A 20,278-nucleotide genomic window follows, 5' to 3' on the forward strand; every position below is an offset into this window, starting at 1 on the left:
CCCCTGTAGACATCAGCCCCGACCACTCCCCCTGCAACCACATAGTGCTGCCCTGCGACGAGCCGGGGGGCGCGCTAGCCCCGCTGCTCGGATGGGGACCTCATGCTATGGTACGTGCACTTGCCCCTGTAGACATCAGCCCCGACCACTCCCCCTGTAACCACATAGTGCTGCCCTGCGACGAGGCGGGGGGCGCGCTAGCCCCGCTGCTCGGATGGGGACCTCATGCTATGGTACGTGCACTTGCCCCTGTAGACATCAGCCCCGACCACTCCCCCTGTAACCACATAGTGCTGCCCTGCGACGAGGCGGGGGGCGCGCTAGCCCCGCTGCTCGGATGGGGACCTCATGCTATGGTACGTGCACTTGCCCCTGTAGACATCAGCCCCGACCACTCCCCCTGCAACCACATAGTGCTGCCCTGCGACGAGGCGGGGGGCGCGCTAGCCCCGCTGCTCGGATGGGGACCTCATGCTATGGTACGTGCACTTGCCCCTGTAGACATCAGCCCCGACCACTCCCCCTGTAACCACATAGTGCTGCCCTGCGACGAGGCGGGGGGCGCGCTAGCCCCGCTGCTCGGATGGGGACCTCATGCTATGGTACGTGCACTTGCCCCTGTAGACATCAGCCCCGACCACTCCCCCTGTAACCACATAGTGCTGCCCTGCGACGAGGCGGGGGGCGCGCTAGCCCCGCTGCTCGGATGGGGACCTCATGCTATGGTACGTGCACTTGCCCCTGTAGACATCAGCCCCGACCACTCCCCCTGCAACCACATAGTGCTGCCCTGCGACGAGGCGGGGGGCGCGCTAGCCCCGCTGCTCGGATGGGGACCTCATGCTATGGTACGTGCACTTGCCCCTGTAGACATCAGCCCCGACCACTCCCCCTGTAACCACATAGTGCTGCCCTGCGACGAGCTGGGGGGCGCGCTAGCCCCGCTGCTCGGATGGCGACCTCATGCTATGGTATACTAAAACTAAATAAATTTTTTATATGACTTCTTCCAAGGCAAGCTCGGATACAAACCGCTTAAACTAACTCTGCGTTGATGTGACAAATATACCACAAGAAGACCTACCAAACAGGCATTACATAAATCGTTATCAGAAAAAAACGACCGCCGTTTGAATTATTTTAGTTACTGGGCCGATTGTATTATTTGAGTTTTTTTTTATACCACGTCGGTGGCAATCAAGCATACGGCCCGCCTGATGGTAAGCAGTTACCGTAGCCTATGGACGCCTGCAACACCGGAGATATTACACGCGCGTTGCCGACCCTTTAAAAACCTGTACACTCCTTTTTTGAAGAGTCCCGAGCCTAGTGTCGCATTTAGCATTTATATTTTAACTATAATTCTAAATGTCATATATATAGTTAGTTCCTAATATGTTCTTGTATACTGCTGTAATTTAAGCTTATTATACAGTCAAAGGCAAAAATATCGATCCAGACAAATGGCTCAAAAATATGTGAACACGACTTTATTGTCTAAGGTGTAAGAGCGTGCACATATTTTTGAAACTTTGGGAATGTATGTATATTTATGCCCTTGACTGTACCTACTACTGTTTTTTTCTGTTTACTGCGACAATAAATGCCTTTTTTGTGTATTTATAACTGATGCAAGTGATGCAAATATTATAAATTAGAAAATTTGCCGCAATGTTATTGTTTCTAAATACTTGTTGACCGATTGGGGTTCAAATTACACTTAAAACTCATGAAAATGTGTCATTTTGTATATGAATTCCCGTGAAAAATGCCTTTGTATTAATAAAGATAGATATAACTCCGTAATAGATGGATACAGTCTAAGGAAAAAACGTGCCTCGAAAATCACGAAAATTTGATTCTCGATCAGATGTCGCTACTACTTTTGGCCTACTCTCGTATAGAGGGCGTTGACGGTTTCGTTTGCTATTTAACAATTTTAACGCACATCAGTGAAAGAACATGGGTCAAAATAATAAAAATAATTAATGCAAATTAAAAAAAAACATTTATCCATATTTAAATACATTTTATGGTATTTTTATAAATCTCCATTTTTAGTTTTAAAGTGTGTCGATAGATGGCAGTGAATTTACTGTGGTTACAAAATTTACTATGACAGTACCGCTCTATAATATTATATCCTCTTTGGTATTATTGAGTTTATAAGTAAATATATTAATAAAAAATATTTAAATTGCGTTATTTAATCAGGTTGATCTCGCCACGCTAGACGTCGTCACACTGAGCATATCAGAGAAAGATCTCGTGTCGGCGTTCAAAAACACCGTAGCTGAGAACAAAATAGCCATCGTGCACCATCTAGTGGAGCACGAGGGTAACACGGAGCTCGCTGAACAGGTTTGTTATTAAATATTTGAAATACTGCACTGTACAGTATAATCCGCTTAAAATGACATCGAATGGAAGTGACAAACACGTCATACTAAGCGGGTGTCATATAAAGCATAGTTAATTAACTTCTTATTTTTGTTAATTTTTCCAAATCATAAGAATAAGAATAAAAATAAGAATAAGAATTGTTTATTGCCACATTATCAAGTACAAAAGAAAATGAAATAAAAGTACAAAATAAAATAAAATTACATATAAAACAAGAATAAGAAACAACAATTATTAATTTATAAGTAAGTACAATCAATTGGGCAAAGGGTTCCCAGTCTCAGCGTGTGCCGGGCCGAGATGCCCGGCGCTGGTTTTCAGACCGGTCCCAGACTAGGACGGCCGGATCATGGTTCCTAAGATTTCACTATCTCACATAGTTTCAGACTTCTACATACTGACCCATTTGGATCGATCGCCCTGTATATATTAATTGCAGCTGATATCCTGGTTGTGTCTGAACCAGCGCCCAAAAGACGGCGACGTATTCGTCCGAGTGATGCAGGAGTATCTCATAGCGAGCGCTTTTTCTTTAACTCGGCGATCGCTGCCCGCCTCCGCTGTCCCACTGTTGGACTACCTACCCAGCGTGCTGCAGACCGAGCTACATGACGTTAGGGTAAGGTGTCGTCATTGTCACTTTCAATATTTGTTTTTACAATTATCCCCAGTCCACCAAAATTTTTGTAAGTACAAAATGGTTATTTTAGTCAAAATAAATATATTAAATAACATGATTAAAAGGAACACTTAATAGAATCTAAACTAAAACTAAAATATGATTAAATTAAATCTAAAAATGGCCCTTGCGGCATAGTACCGAAGAGGCTGGCAACATTTCCTCGCTGGACTGTTGGGTTGATACGTTGAGCGGGGATGCTGCCTGCTCTTCACTTTAAATTTACTATATTCGGGCTTCTTACAAGATTTTGAGATAGAGATTAAAAATGGTTCGTAAAATATTTAGGACACTTCGGATGCGACGGAAGCGTTCGATTGGTTGAGCATAATATCTGAGGCTCTAAGAACAGCTAAATCACTGCTTTTTGATAATGATAACAGAGGTCCTGAATTATTTATAAGTTTTATAACTTACTTTAATTCAAAAATTCAGAAAATAATTGTAAATAAAATCATGTCAAATGTGTAAACTCTGTTTGGAGTACTGCAAGGTTCACTTTTGGGACCTCTACTTTTTCACAAAGTATGAAATATTATTCATATCAATGGAGTATTGATTTTTTAGGGTTATATTTTCCGCAGGTCAGAGACGTATGTGTGAGCGTGAGCCAAGAGCAACTCTGGTGCGGAGCCAGCGTCGTCCTCGCTCCGCGACAACGCGTCTGCCAGTTCAGTGAGGACGCGTGGACGCGGCTGTGGCGACGGCTGTCGGCGCCCGCCCCGGCGCGGGCGGACCCGCAGGCGGTCTCTAAGCGACTGGCGATGACCATGCATTGCTATCAAGTAACTATATGTATACAATTAGGGCTAATTATTTTTTTTTCATCATGGTAACTAGATACCACTTGAAAATTTAAGTCCTACAAAAACGAAGTAGAGGCGCGTTAATGTCTTTTGTTCTATACAAAGAGTAAGTGATGCATCATAAACATTATAGTTGCAGAAATCGTTTTGTAATAAATATTTGAATAAAATTAGTAAATGTCTTAGAATATCAAACATTAAATAGTTTGCCATAATAGCTAAGTTCAAATCCTAAAGCAGACGGGTAAAGAAAATATTTTGCTCGCAGCCGGAAGCTCTATCTCGCGGCAGCACCCCCCTGTCCCCCCTCGCGCCGGGGGCCGGGCTCGGCGGGGGGCCGCTCTCCGCGCCGCGACGCTGCTCCGTGTCCGGCGCCGACCGCCACGACGCGTTGCCGTTCGTCGAGCTCGACGTGTGCACGGCGAGCCGGCAGGAGCACGTCACCGCCGCGGTGAGTACACCTCACATCTAATTATTACACCGAAATTAATATTCATCATTTTTTCCTAGATCTACTTGGAGAACTAAACCTCCATTTTAAATTTCGTGTCTCTAGCGTTAGCAGTTTGCCCTGTACATTTTGATGATCGATTTAGCAGGGAGTGTCTTTAGACAACAACATGGACCGGCCAAAATGTATGAAACGGCAAAAAAAAATTTTTCGATTTCGTGGTCAGTCCCATAGTAAAAGTTGCTCAGTATAATCCCAAAATGTCCTTGGCAAACGGGAATGTACATATTTTTTGGCCAACCTGTATATGATGAATTATTATTATATACTTGCTATGTTTATATGGAGTATCGCTCGCAGACGTATCTGCATGTAAAAAAATTGAAAAAAAAAAATTGATTTTATGTTTATATGATTAGGATTACACCAAAATTAATATACAAAAAAATTTCCTAAATGTAGATCACAGATTGTACCTTCACTCAAAATTTGACGTCTCTAGCGTTATCCGTTAGCATTCTACATTTTGATTATCAGTCAGTGTCCTCTATTTTATGATAGAATCATTCAGAATATTCATCTTTTTTTCCTACATCTTCACATCATCAAAGTGAACCTCCACTCCAAATTTGTCATCTGTAGTGTCATCCGTCAGTTGTGTACATTTTGATGATGAATTCAGAACCTCCGCGCCATAAGCACGCACCTGCTGCGCGGTGCGGGTGCGGGCGGGGGTGTGGGCGGGTGTGAGGGTGCGGGCGGGTGTGCGGGTGCGGGGGCGGGGGCGGACAGCGTGCACGCGACGGCGACGCGCTACGGGGCGGCGCAGCTGGACGCCGCCAGAGCGCTGTGCCGCGCCGTGTGCAAGGCCGTCGGCGCCAGCACCACGCAGCAGAAGGGATTCGCGTTCATGTATGATTGTTGTTTTGAAGTCGGTTGAAAAGTTGATTAATTTTCAAGTTTGAAACAAATTACCGAATCGAGCTTTCAGAAATCTGCGGTATTGATATTTATCCTAATTTTTTGGCGGTTCGAAATCTATCAGCTAGAGTCTGCGGAATAGCTGCGGTGTAAAATAATACGTTACGTCACTTGACATTTTTACCGGTAAAATAAGTACCGCTGTAATTATAAGTGAATTTTTTTGCAATCCGTAATTATTGCAAATAATTAATGTTCAAATGTCTTTTATTTGAAAAACTTAACTTAAAATTTTAAACTTTAATCAACTTGAAAACTCAAAGGTTTTTTTGTTTGTTTTTAGACGCTTTATCGTACTGTTGGTTACGTGATTTCATTTTCATTTGGTTCATCGTTTTTTTAGGAATTTGGTTCATTTGGCTCATTCCTTGTTTTTTTTTTCTATTTGTGTGTGTTAATTTTGTTTGGGCAGGTTTTTTTTGGTTTCCAATGTCATTCTCATTTGTTTTGTATAATTTCACTCATCTGTTTTTACAGCGGGTGTCGGCTTGTTTATGTTTTGTTACTTTTTTTTTTTTTGTTATTTATGAAATATTATTGTAGAATTTTTAATTTATAAATTATGGTTTGATTGAATCATAAAAGCTGGCTAAAATTGATACTTCCTACTAATTTTGTGCCAGCTCTTGTGAATCGATACTAATTTTGGTAATGATTCCTTTTTTTACGCTCGTGTTTTTTCATATTTAAAGCTTTAATTAAAATTAAACTGTTAAAGGGGCCCACTTACTATCAGTCCGCCGGACGATATCGGCCTGGCAGTTGTTTAGAACTGTCAAATTTTTGTTCTAGCTCACAGGCCGATATCGTCCGGCGGACTGATAGTCAGTGGGCCCCTTTAGTCGAGCTTGCGCGACTCGACCATGGTGAATCAATTCCTTCTTTTTTCTCATTAGACGCTTAAAAGCTTTTTCCTTTAATATAAAAACTGTAGTATCGTCAGCTGTTTAATACTGAATTAAATAATACATAAGTAAAGTAAGTTTTAATGTATTTCAGTGAGGAAATGGAAGCCACCCACGCGCTAATAGTCTTCAAAGTGCTAGAGCAGTACTACCTAGCGTGTGTTCGCATCTCTTTCCCTCTACCCGCGGGCTTCAGCTCGTGGTTCGCCCGTCTCGCTCACCGCGCGTTGCCCTTTCCCTCATTGGTTGGACTTGTGCACAGAGGGGTTTTAGAAATGCAGATAGACGTCATGAAGGATATCATCGCCAGTAAGTACTTTGACACGTATAAAATGATTTTCTATTTTTCCATAAATCTTTATTACAAACTGACTCCCGCACTCCAAATTTAGCATCTTTAGCGTTATCGGTTAGCTCTGTACATTTTGATAATCAGTCACTTTAGCACCTTCACAGCGGGGTGCTAAAGATGCAGATAGATGTTATGAAATATATCATCGCCAGTGAATAAGTGCACATTTAAAATGATATTTACTATTTTTTACTTAATTTATATAACAAACTGAATCTCCAGTCCAAATTTGGCATTTCTAGCGTTACGCGTTAGCTCTGTACATTTTGATGATCAGTCACTTTAGCACCTTCACCGCGGGGTGGTAAAGATGCAGATAGAGGTCATGAAAGATATCATCGCCAGTGAGTAATAGCACATTTAAAATGATATTTACTATTTTTTACTTAATTTATATCACAAACTGAATCTCCAGTCCAAATTTGGCATTTCTAGCGTTACGCGTTAGCTCTGTACATTTTGATGATCAGTCACTTTAGCACCTTCACAGCGGGGTGCTAAAGATGCAGATAGAGGTTATGAAAGATATCATCGCCAGTGAATAAGTGCACATTTAAAATGATATTTACTATTTTTTACTTAATTTATATCACAAACTGAATCTCCAGTCCAAATTTGGCATTTCTAGCGTTACGCGTTAGCTCTGTACATTTTGATGATCAGTCACTTTAGCACCTTCACCGCGGGGTGGTAAAGATGCAGATAGAGGTCATGAAAGATATCATCGCCAGTGAGTAATAGCACATTTAAAATGATATTTACTATTTTTTGCTTAATTTATATCACAAACTGAATCTCCAGTTCGAATTTGGCATTTCTAGCGTTACGCGTTTACTCTGTACATTTTGATGATCAGTCACTTTAGCACCTTCACCGCGGGGTGGTAAAGATGCAGATAGAGGTCATGAAAGATATCATCGCCAGTGAGTAATAGCACATTTAAAATGATATTTACTATTTTTTGCTTAATTTATATCACAAACTGAATCTCCAGTTCGAATTTGGCATTTCTAGCGTTACGCGTTTACTCTGTACATTTTGATGATCAGTCACTTTAGCACCTTCACCGCGGGGTGGTAAAGATGCAGATAGAGGTCATGAAAGATATCATCGCCAGTGAGTAATAGCACATTTAAAATGATATTTACTATTTTTTACTTAATTTATATCACAAACTGAATCTCCAGTCCAAATTTGGCATTTCTAGCGTTACGCGTTAGCTCTGTACATTTTGATGATCAGTCACTTTAGCACCTTCACAGCGGGGTGCTAAAGATGCAGATAGAGGTTATGAAAGATATCATCGCCAGTGAATAAGTGCACATTTAAAATGATATTTACTATTTTTTACTTAATTTATATCACAAACTGAATCTCCAGTCCAAATTTGGCATTTCTAGCGTTACGCGTTAGCTCTGTACATTTTGATGATCAGTCACTTTAGCACCTTCACCGCGGGGTGGTAAAGATGCAGATAGAGGTCATGAAAGATATCATCGCCAGTGAGTAATAGCACATTTAAAATGATATTTACTATTTTTTGCTTAATTTATATCACAAACTGAATCTCCAGTTCGAATTTGGCATTTCTAGCGTTACGCGTTTACTCTGTACATTTTGATGATCAGTCACTTTAGCACCTTCACCGCGGGGTGGTAAAGATGCAGATAGAGGTCATGAAAGATATCATCGCCAGTGAGTAATAGCACATTTAAAATGATATTTACTATTTTTTGCTTAATTTATATCACAAACTGAATCTCCAGTTCGAATTTGGCATTTCTAGCGTTACGCGTTTACTCTGTACATTTTGATGATCAGTCACTTTAGCACCTTCACCGCGGGGTGGTAAAGATGCAGATAGAGGTCATGAAAGATATCATCGCCAGTGAGTAATAGCACATTTAAAATGATATTTACTATTTTTTGCTTAATTTATATCACAAACTGAATCTCCAGTTCGAATTTGGCATTTCTAGCGTTACGCGTTTACTCTGTACATTTTGATGATCAGTCACTTTAGCACCTTCACAGCGGGGTGCTAATGTTGCAGATACAGGTTGGTTGCCAATGTTGCCATGGAGGATATCATCAGTATAGGTAAGCCTGTCGAACTCTGAATTCGAAAAAATAAACCCAACAAGCTTCTATCCGAGTTCTCGTCCGCGTAAAACTCTTTATAAATTTTCGATACCATTTTCACCTGCTTACGAGTTGAATTTTCAAAATCCTTTCTTATTTCTACAGCATTTGCAAAATTTGTGTTTCATATTTTTATGGTTCTACTAGCTTTTGCCCGCGACTTCGTCTGCGTGGACTTAGTAACCCCAGCAAGAGTAAGAATAGCGCCTGGAGAAAGTCTTATAGCAATTATTCAATTTGAGCATATTATTCACACAAATTAGCAGACACTTCATTAATTATCTCAATTCCACCCCGCTTTTTACTTTCTTAAGGGATGATTTTCGGGATAAAAACTATCCTATGTCCTTCTCAGGGACTCAACCTATCTCTATGCCAAATTTCATCTAAATTGATTTAGCGGTTTAAGCGTGAAGAGGGAACACACAGACAGACAGACAGACTTTCGCATTTATAATATTAGTATGGATTTTCAGTGGTTTATGTATGTTCGACGTTGTCTGTCAGTATCTCTATAAAGCGGTTGTTATACATATGTCGTGACCGGAACTTAGAGTTGATTATTTCATGAAATGATCGGTTGGTCACATCATGAAAGTCAAACCTTATCGCATTGTGGCGCGGGAAGTTGGAGGAGCAATTAAACAAGTGAATGCTGATTAAAGACTAAAATTTTATTCAATAGACACGTAATTAACGCTTTAGCAATAATTTGTAGTTTATTAGTTTGTAATTTCATGTATGTAATTTAGTGTAGGTACTGTTCTGTAACATAACATAGCCCGTAAGTTAATACTAACAACTATGGACAGTAACTGTCTGAAAAAATATATTTTTTTTTTTATTTATAGCTACAAAACAGCGAGGTCGCATTACTACTTACTTATGAATTTCCTTACAGCATATCATGAAGTGATTAATTTTAAAATGTAATATAACATTTAAAACTCTCGCGTTTTGAACACATATTAAATCACATTTACAATCGGGTCTATCGCGAATTTATTTTGTTACCTTCGGTAAATAAAGGTAACAAAATAAATTCGCGATAGACCCGATTGTAAAATTTCATAAAATGATCATTTTTGTGATCTGGCCACGACATATATTTATTTAGATATGTTATTTGGAAGAGTTTTACTCTAAAGAGTAAGTTTAATTTTCAGCAAAAGATACAGACGAGCGCTGCGTGAACAACAAGTTGCGGCTGGTGCAGCTGATCGGCGAGGGCCGCGCGCGCCGCACGCTGGCCGCGTGGCCGCACAGGTACGCCGTACGGCGCGGTTACACGAACAACATTATTACAATTTCAACACGTGCGGTTTTACTTACAATAGACAAAGAATCCTGTGCCGCTCGCATCCACCGAATTCCCGCGATCTTCACCAGGTCGTCGCTCCATCTCGTCGGAGGCCTACCGGCAGTTCGTCTCCCGGTACGCGGACGCCACTCCAGAACCTTCCGGCCCCACCGGCCATCAGTTCTGCGAGCAATGTGCCCCGCCCATTGCCACTTAAGGTTTGCACTCGGTCGGAGTGGCGAGCCTTGGGGGAGGCCTATGTCCAGCAGTGGACTTCTATCGGCTGACATGATGATGATGATAAGACAAAGAATTATCCCTTAGGGGCCAGCTTGAAAGCTAACGACTATACCAAAATCAAATTTTAAATACACATAATAATGTTATTAAATAATTTCACGGTTTAGACTCACTTGTTTTAGTCACTCGCGCGACATTATTATGTGTATTTAAAATTTGATTTTGGTATAGTCGTTAGCTTTCAAGCTGGCCCCTGAGGGCTCTTTGTCTATTGTAAGTAAAACCGCACGTGCTACTTACCTGCATTAAAAAAATTGTTGGGCCGTTTTAACCGGTTATTGAATTAGCACTCTATGGAGATTGCAATAAGGTTCAAAATGAACAAACAGAAAAATAATTTGTGATTTCTTGTGTGGTCCCTCTACTGAGTGCCGGCGAGCCGAACACTATAGAACCAGTCTAAAATGTGTCTGTATCGGAAAGGGCACTTACTGGTTGGATTAGCTCGCGCTCAGGTGCTAATTAGAATTACATGCCAATGACTGACCTTTTTTTGCAGGTAGCAAACACGTAGGCACGTGCGGTTTTACTTAACAATAGACAAAGGATTAGCCGTTCGGGGCTAGCTACAAATCGAACCACTATGTCAACGAGTTCAAAAGTTACTTGCAAATAAATCTAACGACTTTACAAAAGAGTTTGAAATGGCATTTCGAAGTCTTTTGTGAAGTCATTTTTTTTTCTATTAAAAATTATAAAAGTTGGGGACTAAAACTTATTTACGGCAAAACAATACTATATTGCTGCCGAGGGATGGAAAGAAAAGCATTTTCTGACGACGTACCTAGATGTAAAATTGGGATTGGTTGCCAAGCGGACCCCAGGCTCCCATAAGCCGTGGCAAAATGCCGTGACAACGCGAGGAAGATGATGATGGCATTCAATTTTTTATTCAAATTTCAGCATCAATTATACAAACAAATATCCACGCGATTACATAACGAATAGTGACCAGGTTCGATTCCCGGTTATGTATGAGAGTTTAAAAAAATATTGTCATTATTATTAAATCTAAAATCGACGCCATGGTTTCTAAGAACAGATTTCGCTATCTCTCATACTTTCTGACTTCTCCCTACTGAGCCATTTGAATTGATCACTGTACAATATATTTGGCGAAAGTGGAAAGAAATGGGATTAGTATCGGTTATTTTACCTCTAGGAGTAAAATGAACACGAATTTAATTAGCCTCATGCATGAAGTTTATATTTGAACGAAATATGTTTTATTCGGATGTTTGTTACCGTTATATCATGTTACAAATGCATTTACGTTTTTAAATTACCATTTAATTACTTAAAATTATAAATAAAAAGTACAAAAATTTGCCCGCGAAAAGCTAGTGAGCGAAACGCTCGAAACGCCACGTGACGTCACGCGTTCGAGAGATTCAGTTCAGTTCAGTTTTTGGTTCTTATGGCATCTGTCCATTGGGACAATTTTAGTGTCATTAGTAGCAAACGTCAGTTGGGCCGCCCGACGTGTGACGTCATCACGCTCTGTCGAATTCGCGCCAAAAATTATGAGCGTTTCAACCGCTCAAAAATTTTCAACATTTTAAATATTTTTTAATAAAATAATGTTAAGGTTTACAAAAGTATTTTTATCATTTCCGGTGTTCCAACGATATAAATTATGAATCCAAAAATAAAAATAAATTCATGCATGGAGCTAATTGTTGCCCGCTCCGTCCGCGCCGGGCGTTGTCGTCGCTGGGATAAAAATTAGGCACTTTGCGTTTTCGATTGCGAACAAAATGCGACCATTTCCGCGCACGTTTGAGAAATAGTTATTTACGATACAAGTGCGGAAAAGAAGAAAGTCGAAACGAGTGGCGATAAATTAAAACACGACCGCAGGGAGTGTTTTAAATCGACACTAGTTGCGAATTACCTATTCGCACGTGTATCGTACAACGTTTTACAGTACATATGGCCCTTTAAATTTTCGACATATGCACGAAAAGTGCTATTTGCCGCACTAGTGCGAGGAAGTAGCACCATATGTACTGTACACTGGACACTTTGACAAATGAATGATTGACTTATATAATTACCCATTAATCATTATTTATTTTAAATTATTAATTACAACTTATTGATTATTTTTATTTTAAATATAGTGAAATTTTTAATAATATTGCATGCGCTAGGTAACCAAAATCATTGTACGTCGCAAGACATATTACAGAGAACAAATTGTTTATAACACCTGTATTCATTACCTGTAATGCACAATTGATGAATAAATGATTCTAAATGTAAAAGATGTTGAAATAAAAGTGAACCATTTCCAGGGCGGCGCTGGTGCTGCGCGCGCGCGCGCACGCGGCCGCGCTGCTGTCGGGCGCCGGCGCCGGCGCCGCGCCCCGCCAGCGCAGGCCCAAGCCGCACGAACACGGTGAGACTTGTCCATCCCGAATATCCCGACCCCGACCGGAAACAATGGAGAGAGTATCCATACTTGTATTCGAGCCTCCAACTCTTTCAATACTTGATTATTATTCACTTTAATCATCCCTAGATGGCGCTAGTGAGGCTAAATTTTATTCACAAATCGTCCAAACTCGTATTCGACCCTATAGACTGCAGGCCGATATTGCAAACTACGTATTTTTACTATACTTTGTCAAAGGACTGTCTCATTTCAAACATAGACAGAGATAATCATACTATCTTTGTCTTACACTAGTACTAGCACCCGAAGGAAAAGGATGCGTAGTTTTTTTGTTCTTATTTACTGACAATTCGGTTTGACCGACTATACCATCTCAAAACAGGTTCAACAGCCCTCATTGCAGGCTTTGTAAAATACGAAACCGCACATTAAATTAATATAATGTTATACTACTAGCGCCATCTAGTTTCGATGTCGTACACATACTTTAAAAGTTAACTTATTAGCTGTTTTTGCTTACTGTTAAGTCTTGGATTTTGAAAGAAAAACGAAGCTTCGAAGTCATATATAAATTACCTATTCGCACGTATATCGTACGTTTTACAGTACCATAGGGCCCTTTAAATTTTCGACATAGTTACGTAATGTTCACCTGGGGCCCGTTTATCAAAAGCTTGTAGCTTGTAATACAGGTTGACAGGTTTAGTTAGAAAGGGACTTCCACTTGTAGCTACAAGCTTTTGATAAACGGGCCCTTGGTGTCGTAATGTACTGTAAAAACTATAAGATTGTATTGTTTATATCGCAGGCATCGCAGCGCTGCCGTCGGGCGAGCGGCTGTCTCCTCTGGACACGTTCCTGGACCTCCTGACGGCAAAGGCGTCTCTCAACGAACTGGACTTCAACCTCATCATCGAAGCCACGTTGGCTCTCGTACAGCAGGACGCCGCCAACTAGAATAACCTACTTATTTAATCTACCTTTGACCATTTTATGTTCCGTTAGTGGATTTTACCCCTCGCCTAATTAAAGGCGGATTCTGCCAATGTCGCAGTGTGGACTTAATGAGGGCTATCGTTTTTTTGCTCACCAGTTGGCACCTCTGTTGATGGTGGTCCAAAAGACTAAAGAACAGCTGTCAGTGACATTTCGAACTATGGAAAAGACCACCATCTACACTAGCGCCCCTAGCGGCGAATTTATACGCGTTAGCCCTCATGTGATAAGAGAATGTTTCGTAAAATCTTGGTTTTTGTGAAAGGATAGGCCATACTGTTGAATGATAATTGCAAAGTTATTGCGAAGACAAAAGGTCCACCACGTTCACAGCCAATGTTTTCGTAGCCGATCCCAGCGTTTTCCCGCTTTTCGCTACACACAGGTTTTCGCATGTTATCGGCTACTGAGTGTGTTAATATACAGGTAACCCTGTGGCTCTTGTGTGTCAAATTATTTATTGATAATAATAAGATTTAAACATTTTTTAAGAGCTAAAACTAGGTATTAGGGTCAACTTTTAGATTCATGTAGCTTTTTGTTTTTCAATTTGCATTAAATTTAATGGTCCATGGAGTACCTAATAAGGCAGAATGCTGGGTAGGTTTCGATATGACTACTAGCGCCATCTATTCTTAAACGTATTAACATACGCAGCAAATGCTGTATTTTTAGTTCAAATTAGTACAAAAACGCAAAGTATAATGTAAAATTAGTTTTTAAGGTGATCTGGGCTGTTGTATTAATTGTTGTACTTAGTTATTGTAGTCGTTAACATTCCAATATCATTGACATTCTTATTCCATTGTGAATTTCTTATATAAAAGATAGCACAAAATTGATATTAGAAATGTAAGTAAAAATATGTTAACATTACTTTTTGTATGTGCAAGTTTTAGTGCAATATTATGTGTATTATTTATTCGTAATTGAAATAAAATAAAACAATTCGTTCTTTCATTTAATTTAATTACCAATATTCCTTAATTATTACATTTACTAACTACACAATATTCACTCCAATCAATTTTATTAACTGGCTGCAGCCACATTATTTCGCAAATTTGTAAATTGAAAACCAACGAAGGAGTGGAAAATGAGGTAATACCTTAATTTTCCAACTATATTTTCTATATGCTGCATCCAAATTGTCACCTAAATAAAACTTAATTGTAAAACGGATTATAAGTAACCCAATGGGCCCTCTGCTGATTCTGATCACTCGTATGTGATGTGAACAGAGACTTGTACACCTCCGACGTCTGCGGATCCTTCGCTATGCTGTAATCCTTCTTCGTCTTCTTGTAAGACGGATCTTGTACCAGATCATTCGAGCCAAATGCTCGCTTCTGTGACCCTAGGTGACCTCTAGGCACTTTGTTAGGGTTATACTTGGGTAGAGATAGAGGAATGGTCTCAATTTCTTTTTTAACAGCCTGACTGGTTCCGGCTTCTGGTTTATCCTTTACCTCAGTTTTGATGTCAGTTGAGGTTGAGGTAGAGGCGTCTGAGGTTACTGTACAAGCACTAGTTTCTGTTTTGATAGGTTTATCAGTTTTGGATTTCTTGGTTTTCCTGTTAGCTACGCGGGTGGCCATTTTAGTTTTGAGTAGCTCTATGTCCTCTTCTGTTCCGTTGAGGATGATGACGTCATTTTCAGTGAAGGGTGTCTGGCACTAAGGAAGAGATGAAAAAAATGATTGATAAGCAATTTTTTTTCGTATAAAAGATGTAAAAAAATATGGAGATAAATTAAAGTCTTCAATTCACTAGAAGAGACTAGAGAGAATAACCCAGCCTCTCTCTTCACATAAAAGGAATGGTGGTTAATGGATCACCACCTGGAAAAATAAATTTATAGTACATACAATATGACTATGGCTATGAAAGCCGATGGCAGATGAAAGTAAAAATATTAAAAATCACTAGAAGAATACAGAATGAAAGCATGTGGAAAGTATGTAGTACCATTTACCACTCCACCACCACCATTTACCACTCGGTACGGAGTGAAACATGTCGAGCGTTTTTCGACTTAAAATACGTGAGTGACCCGTTATTCTTACATGCATATTTTGTATCTACGGAATTTTATCATATCATTTTATCATTGGCCATCTGTTTTGTTTGTTTACATTCTTTCCAGGACAAACGAAATCACTAATAAGTATAGGATTTTAAAAGCCAGATAATACCATATGGCACAGGTGTTGTTTGACCTCCTTCAGCGCCCTCTCGGCCAGCACACAGCCGCAGCCCCAGAGGAACACGAACCGGAACTTGCCGGACATCTCGATGCCGCTGATGGGGCAGATGTAGGGTGAGCTGTGACCAACATCTCCATCTGTGTGCTCCGTGGCAACATAGGCGGGGTTCTTCACTAGCTTTAGGTCTTTGATGTCCTGGAATGTGCAAGATTTTTGTAAGTCATAAATAAATAGTAGATATTAAATTATATTAAGATGGTAACAATTTTTTTATTAATGACAATTTATTTATACTGTAATTATTTCATATTAAAATTCATCATTATGAACATTGTAATCTATTATCTAATATGTAAATCCATGCACATGCCTCAATGTATGACATTTAAACAGCAATAAACTTGGAAATGTTAAATGATTTAGGTAAATTTTCTTTATATGTACATACATACTATTAGCTTACTGCCTATGCTGTTGACTAAGTGTAAACAGTAATTATTATAATTTAAGATCGATCTATCTATCGATTAGTATAATAAAATAGGGAGTTTGTTTTTTTATTTTTAGTTGGTTCGAGTCCCGGGCGAGGCAAGCGAGATTTAGAAAATCTTTGAATGCAGTTTTGTTTCTTTTTAAAAATAAAGGAATGTCTTCTTAAAGTAAAATGAGCCAGCTTAAGGATTTAAGGTAGTTTCCCTCCAGGGCCCGACTTATCTTTCCACACTATATAAAGACTACCTTAAGAGAAAGGATGCAGCACAGTAACTGAACACTATTCTTACCTTCATGTTTTTAATATGGCTGATGGATTCAGGCTTGGTTTCCTTGTCAAGCAAGGATTCCAGCACGGAGCTTTTGCTGTACAGGCGGCCGAGCCCGCACGCCACCACGGGCTCCTGCAGGGGCTGCTGAGACAGCGCGCAGTTGCGCCATTTGAAGGAGCGTTCTGCATCTTTGTCTTTCTAATATATCAATTTTAGATTAGTAAGTCGAATTTAAGATTATTAAAAAAAAAACAATGTGATAACGTGTTAATTGCATATTTTAAGCAAAATAACAGGGATAGGAATCATAGGAGATAAAACAAATACATACTTGCTCAGGTTTCTTTTTCATACGAACGAGTTCATCTCGCCGAGGAATGGTACCGCCATCACAACCCATTCTGTTGTTATTCTTATAACAATATCACGTGTAATAGAATGTAGAAGTAAACAGCCAAATTAAATTGATATTAAAATATAAAATACGTGATGAAACAACACAACAATATTTTATCAATTTTATAACATGACAGCCATGACAGTCATGACACATGCAAATCCATAGATAAAGTTTTTGTTTTTAAATTAGTGTTGCGATTAAAGGGTTCCGATCTTGACAATTTAACTACGGCACCCATGGCCCTAATCCTTAACTCACTTATTCCTATTTGTCGATACATTTTACTTGAATAATTTGTTTTCAACACCTAAAACACATATACAACAGAATAGTATGTTATGAGCATAAACTTTTTGCTCAGTATGTTCTGTACCATTTTATAATCGCTGCGTTTAGAACGTGAACCTGAATCAGTGATATCGAAAGAAAAAAAAATGAGTGCTAAACGTCAACGTAAAATAAACTGCGAATTACTTTAAATGCAATTTTGCGAAAAATCGTAGCCCCGATGTTTATTACGAATAAGTAGACTAAATTATTGTGTTTGATAATGCCAGATGTAGAAATGGATCGCGTCCCGGAAAACGGTTCTGATGCCGAATCGACTACTCAAGACAGCGTAGAGAACAACTCTGTTTCTAAGTCTGGAAAGTTGATTAACAAGAAGAAAACTAGGAAACGTGGAATAATATTCTTATCTACTATCCCTCCTTACATGAATGTTGCTAAAATAAGAGAAACATTTAGCCAGTTCGGTGAAGTTGGAAGAATTTATCTTCAATCCAGTGCTAGTAAGTGTTTAGAGGTTATGTTTTTCAGTGGAAAATAATTGTATTCTCATGCGAATTTCTTTATATATCAATACGCTTTACATTAATATCAATAGCAAATATATCATTTGGAGATAAAACTCCAGAAATATTTTTTTGATTGTCACGGTTTTATTTCAGAACCTGGAGAAAAGCGCAAGCGCGTACCAAACCAATTTACTGAGGGCTGGGTAGAGTTCCAGAAGAAGAAAGTAGCAAAAGAAGTAGCTCTTAGACTGAACAACACTAAAATCGGCACAAGAAAAAAGTCCCGTTACTATGACATGATTTGGAACATCAAATACATACCAAGGTTCAAATGGATTCACTTGAGCGAGAGGCTGGCTTATGAGAAGGCTGCCATGAAGCAGAGACTGCGGGCTGAGATCTCTCAAGCGAAGAAGGAGGCCCATTACTTGCAGACCAACGTGGAGAAGAGCAAACGGTTAAAGAAAAAGAAAGCTAAAGAGGATTAGGTTTAAGGTTTTAAATAAACATAATTAAAAGTTAATTAATGCTTTTTATTTATTTCCAGTGCTTTTGTTTATCTTGATTAAGTGTAGTATCTAATGCCTCCTAGTGCAATATTTATGTCAGCCAAATCTTACCTGGGCGCTAGTGGGTTGTGAATGGTAATAGGTAAATCAGTTTATTGTGATAATAAAGATAAATCTCACATCAGAAAGTGTATAAAAAATCATTGCTGTTTTTGCTGAAGCATGAAGAGTAATATTATGACCATAGCATTTAATAATAATAACCTTCGATACCCATAAAAAATCTTTAACCCTTTCGACGCCATGTCAAACACAAAAGCAGTCATCCAGATGCCACGTCACCGAAGTGTCAAAACTGAAATTGAACTTTATGGATATGCACGTAGGTCTATGTTGCTCTGTGGTTTTGGCGTTGAACCTACGGTGCGTAGCGGTCATTGGCGTCCAAAAGGCTAATCTTTATTTCTGGCTAAAATTAACCCGTCCACTGATAATCTCCTCAACCCGCATCCTCTGCTTACTATTGAGCGGGTCCGGGGTAAGCTTCTGTATGTATCTCCGTGGCGGTATATGATGAGACAGTATGCCCTGCGAGAACTCGCGGTGCACGCGCACGCCGCCGAGCGCGAGCGCCTGCAGACGCTCGAAGCTATGGAGCTCCTTCATGAACTGGCGGCGCTGCGCGACCTTGGCCCAGTGGTAGCGGTGGCGGCAGACTACGCGACTGAAAAAAAATGGGATTTCACAGTTTTACGTTTTTATACCATGACAGTGGCCAACAAGTAGCCTAGGCCGTGCTAAGTGTATTAAAGTGTGACCATGTAAAGAAGCCATTTTTGATCTGTAGCTGGTAATAAAGGCATGTGACTATCTACAGTTGCATCATCATCATCATCATCATGAACCTTTTAACAGCACGATGACGTAGGCCTGTGTCAGTCACGTGGTTCGCGAGTCCCGGAAGAGAGTTTGTTTTATTATACCATGGCTAAAGTCAATGTACTGTTACACGTGCTAGTTACTAAGCATATCTACTAGCATGTGTGTTAGAACGTGCTACTTTTAAGCATGCTTTTGCAAATATTCATAAGCACGCTTATTAGCATGCTATTGCAGAGCATGTGTAACAGTAGGCTTAACTCTGTCTGTTTGCTACCTCTTCTCACTGAACCAATTAAGGTAAAATTTGCTATGGAGATAGACCGAGTCCCAGGCCCAGGAAAGGTAGTTTAAAATAAATTGTACTCAGACGAAGTCGCGGGTAGCTTAAACCCAAACAATTAGTATTTATGAAACTTATCTAAACACTTACTAAGCCAGCGCCAGTGTGGTGTAGCTCGGATGGATACTGACATCTGACCGCGCTAATTCCGGAAACCCCGGGTACAGCGGCACCCGTCGCTTCTTCGGCTCCGGCTGTGCTGGCTGATTTTGCATCTTTATATTCTATAGGTAAACTTGTATCTGGAGTATCGTATTTACAGGTATTTGAAGGGTTGTCTGGGGGTGACTGTTGCTAGGGGATGTTTGATCGTTTGAGAAAAAAAGTTTAGAAAATGAGGTTCTATTTCTATGGTAACGGGTAACATTTAAGAGACCCTTAAGCTCGCTCCAGACTACGCGGCGCGAAGCCGCGATCATGCGCGCACGAGTGTGGAGAGACCTTTACACGGCTCGGAAGTGCCAGGTAAAAAAGAAACCACCTCTTAGCCTTCTGTTAGTAAGTACAGTCTGGCAAAAAAGGGTAGAAATTAAAGTGGCAACTCTGTCGTTTCGTCCCTTTCAAAATTAATCTAAGAAAAACGGGGCGACACTACAGTGTTGCCACTTTTTAATTTCTACTCTTTTTTGCCAGACTGTAGTATCTCATAAAACAAAAAAACGTAGT

General features: G+C 39.9%; 4 protein-coding genes across 4 annotated transcripts in view; 2 read left to right on the forward strand and 2 right to left on the reverse strand.

The window, feature by feature from the left end:
* LOC134756157 (protein pigeon) overlaps nt 1–14,489 on the forward strand; it is a 31,260-nt gene extending 16,771 nt beyond the window's left edge. Inside the window, exons 8-16 of the mRNA XM_063692987.1 lie at nt 2,215–2,361; nt 2,843–3,022; nt 3,667–3,867; nt 4,157–4,339; nt 5,022–5,251; nt 6,320–6,534; nt 9,886–9,985; nt 12,617–12,720; nt 13,526–14,489. Of these exons, the coding sequence (XP_063549057.1) occupies nt 2,215–2,361; nt 2,843–3,022; nt 3,667–3,867; nt 4,157–4,339; nt 5,022–5,251; nt 6,320–6,534; nt 9,886–9,985; nt 12,617–12,720; nt 13,526–13,674 (1,509 nt within the window). The 3' untranslated portion in view covers nt 13,675–14,489. The remainder of the gene's footprint in view (nt 1–2,214; nt 2,362–2,842; nt 3,023–3,666; nt 3,868–4,156; nt 4,340–5,021; nt 5,252–6,319; nt 6,535–9,885; nt 9,986–12,616; nt 12,721–13,525) is intronic.
* A 241-nt stretch (nt 14,490–14,730) lies between these two features.
* On the reverse strand, nt 14,731–17,213 carry LOC134756156 (replication termination factor 2). The gene is made up of 4 exons (XM_063692986.1): nt 17,016–17,213; nt 16,703–16,882; nt 15,909–16,115; nt 14,731–15,389 (listed from the first exon to the last, which is right to left on the reverse strand). The coding sequence occupies exons 1-4, from the start codon at nt 17,082–17,084 to the stop codon at nt 14,880–14,882; spliced, it is 966 nt and encodes a 321-aa protein (XP_063549056.1). The 5' UTR covers nt 17,085–17,213; the 3' UTR covers nt 14,731–14,879.
* Nucleotides 17,214–17,536: 323 nt separating this feature from the next.
* Nucleotides 17,537–18,393, forward strand: LOC134756326 (uncharacterized). Its single transcript, XM_063693158.1, has 2 exons — nt 17,537–17,875; nt 18,035–18,393. The coding sequence occupies exons 1-2, from the start codon at nt 17,635–17,637 to the stop codon at nt 18,367–18,369; spliced, it is 576 nt and encodes a 191-aa protein (XP_063549228.1). The 5' UTR covers nt 17,537–17,634; the 3' UTR covers nt 18,370–18,393.
* Nucleotides 18,394–18,825: 432 nt separating this feature from the next.
* LOC134756327 (uncharacterized) lies at nt 18,826–19,908 on the reverse strand. Its single transcript, XM_063693159.1, has 2 exons — nt 19,703–19,908; nt 18,826–19,114 (listed from the first exon to the last, which is right to left on the reverse strand). Exons 1-2 carry the CDS (start codon nt 19,825–19,827, stop codon nt 18,850–18,852), a joined length of 390 nt encoding a protein of 129 aa, XP_063549229.1. The 5' UTR covers nt 19,828–19,908; the 3' UTR covers nt 18,826–18,849.
* Nucleotides 19,909–20,278: the final 370 nt, after the last annotated feature.

The sequence above is a fragment of the Cydia strobilella genome, chromosome 3 (genome assembly GCF_947568885.1).
Source record: "Cydia strobilella chromosome 3, ilCydStro3.1, whole genome shotgun sequence".
Lineage (NCBI taxonomy): Eukaryota > Metazoa > Arthropoda > Insecta > Lepidoptera > Tortricidae > Cydia > Cydia strobilella.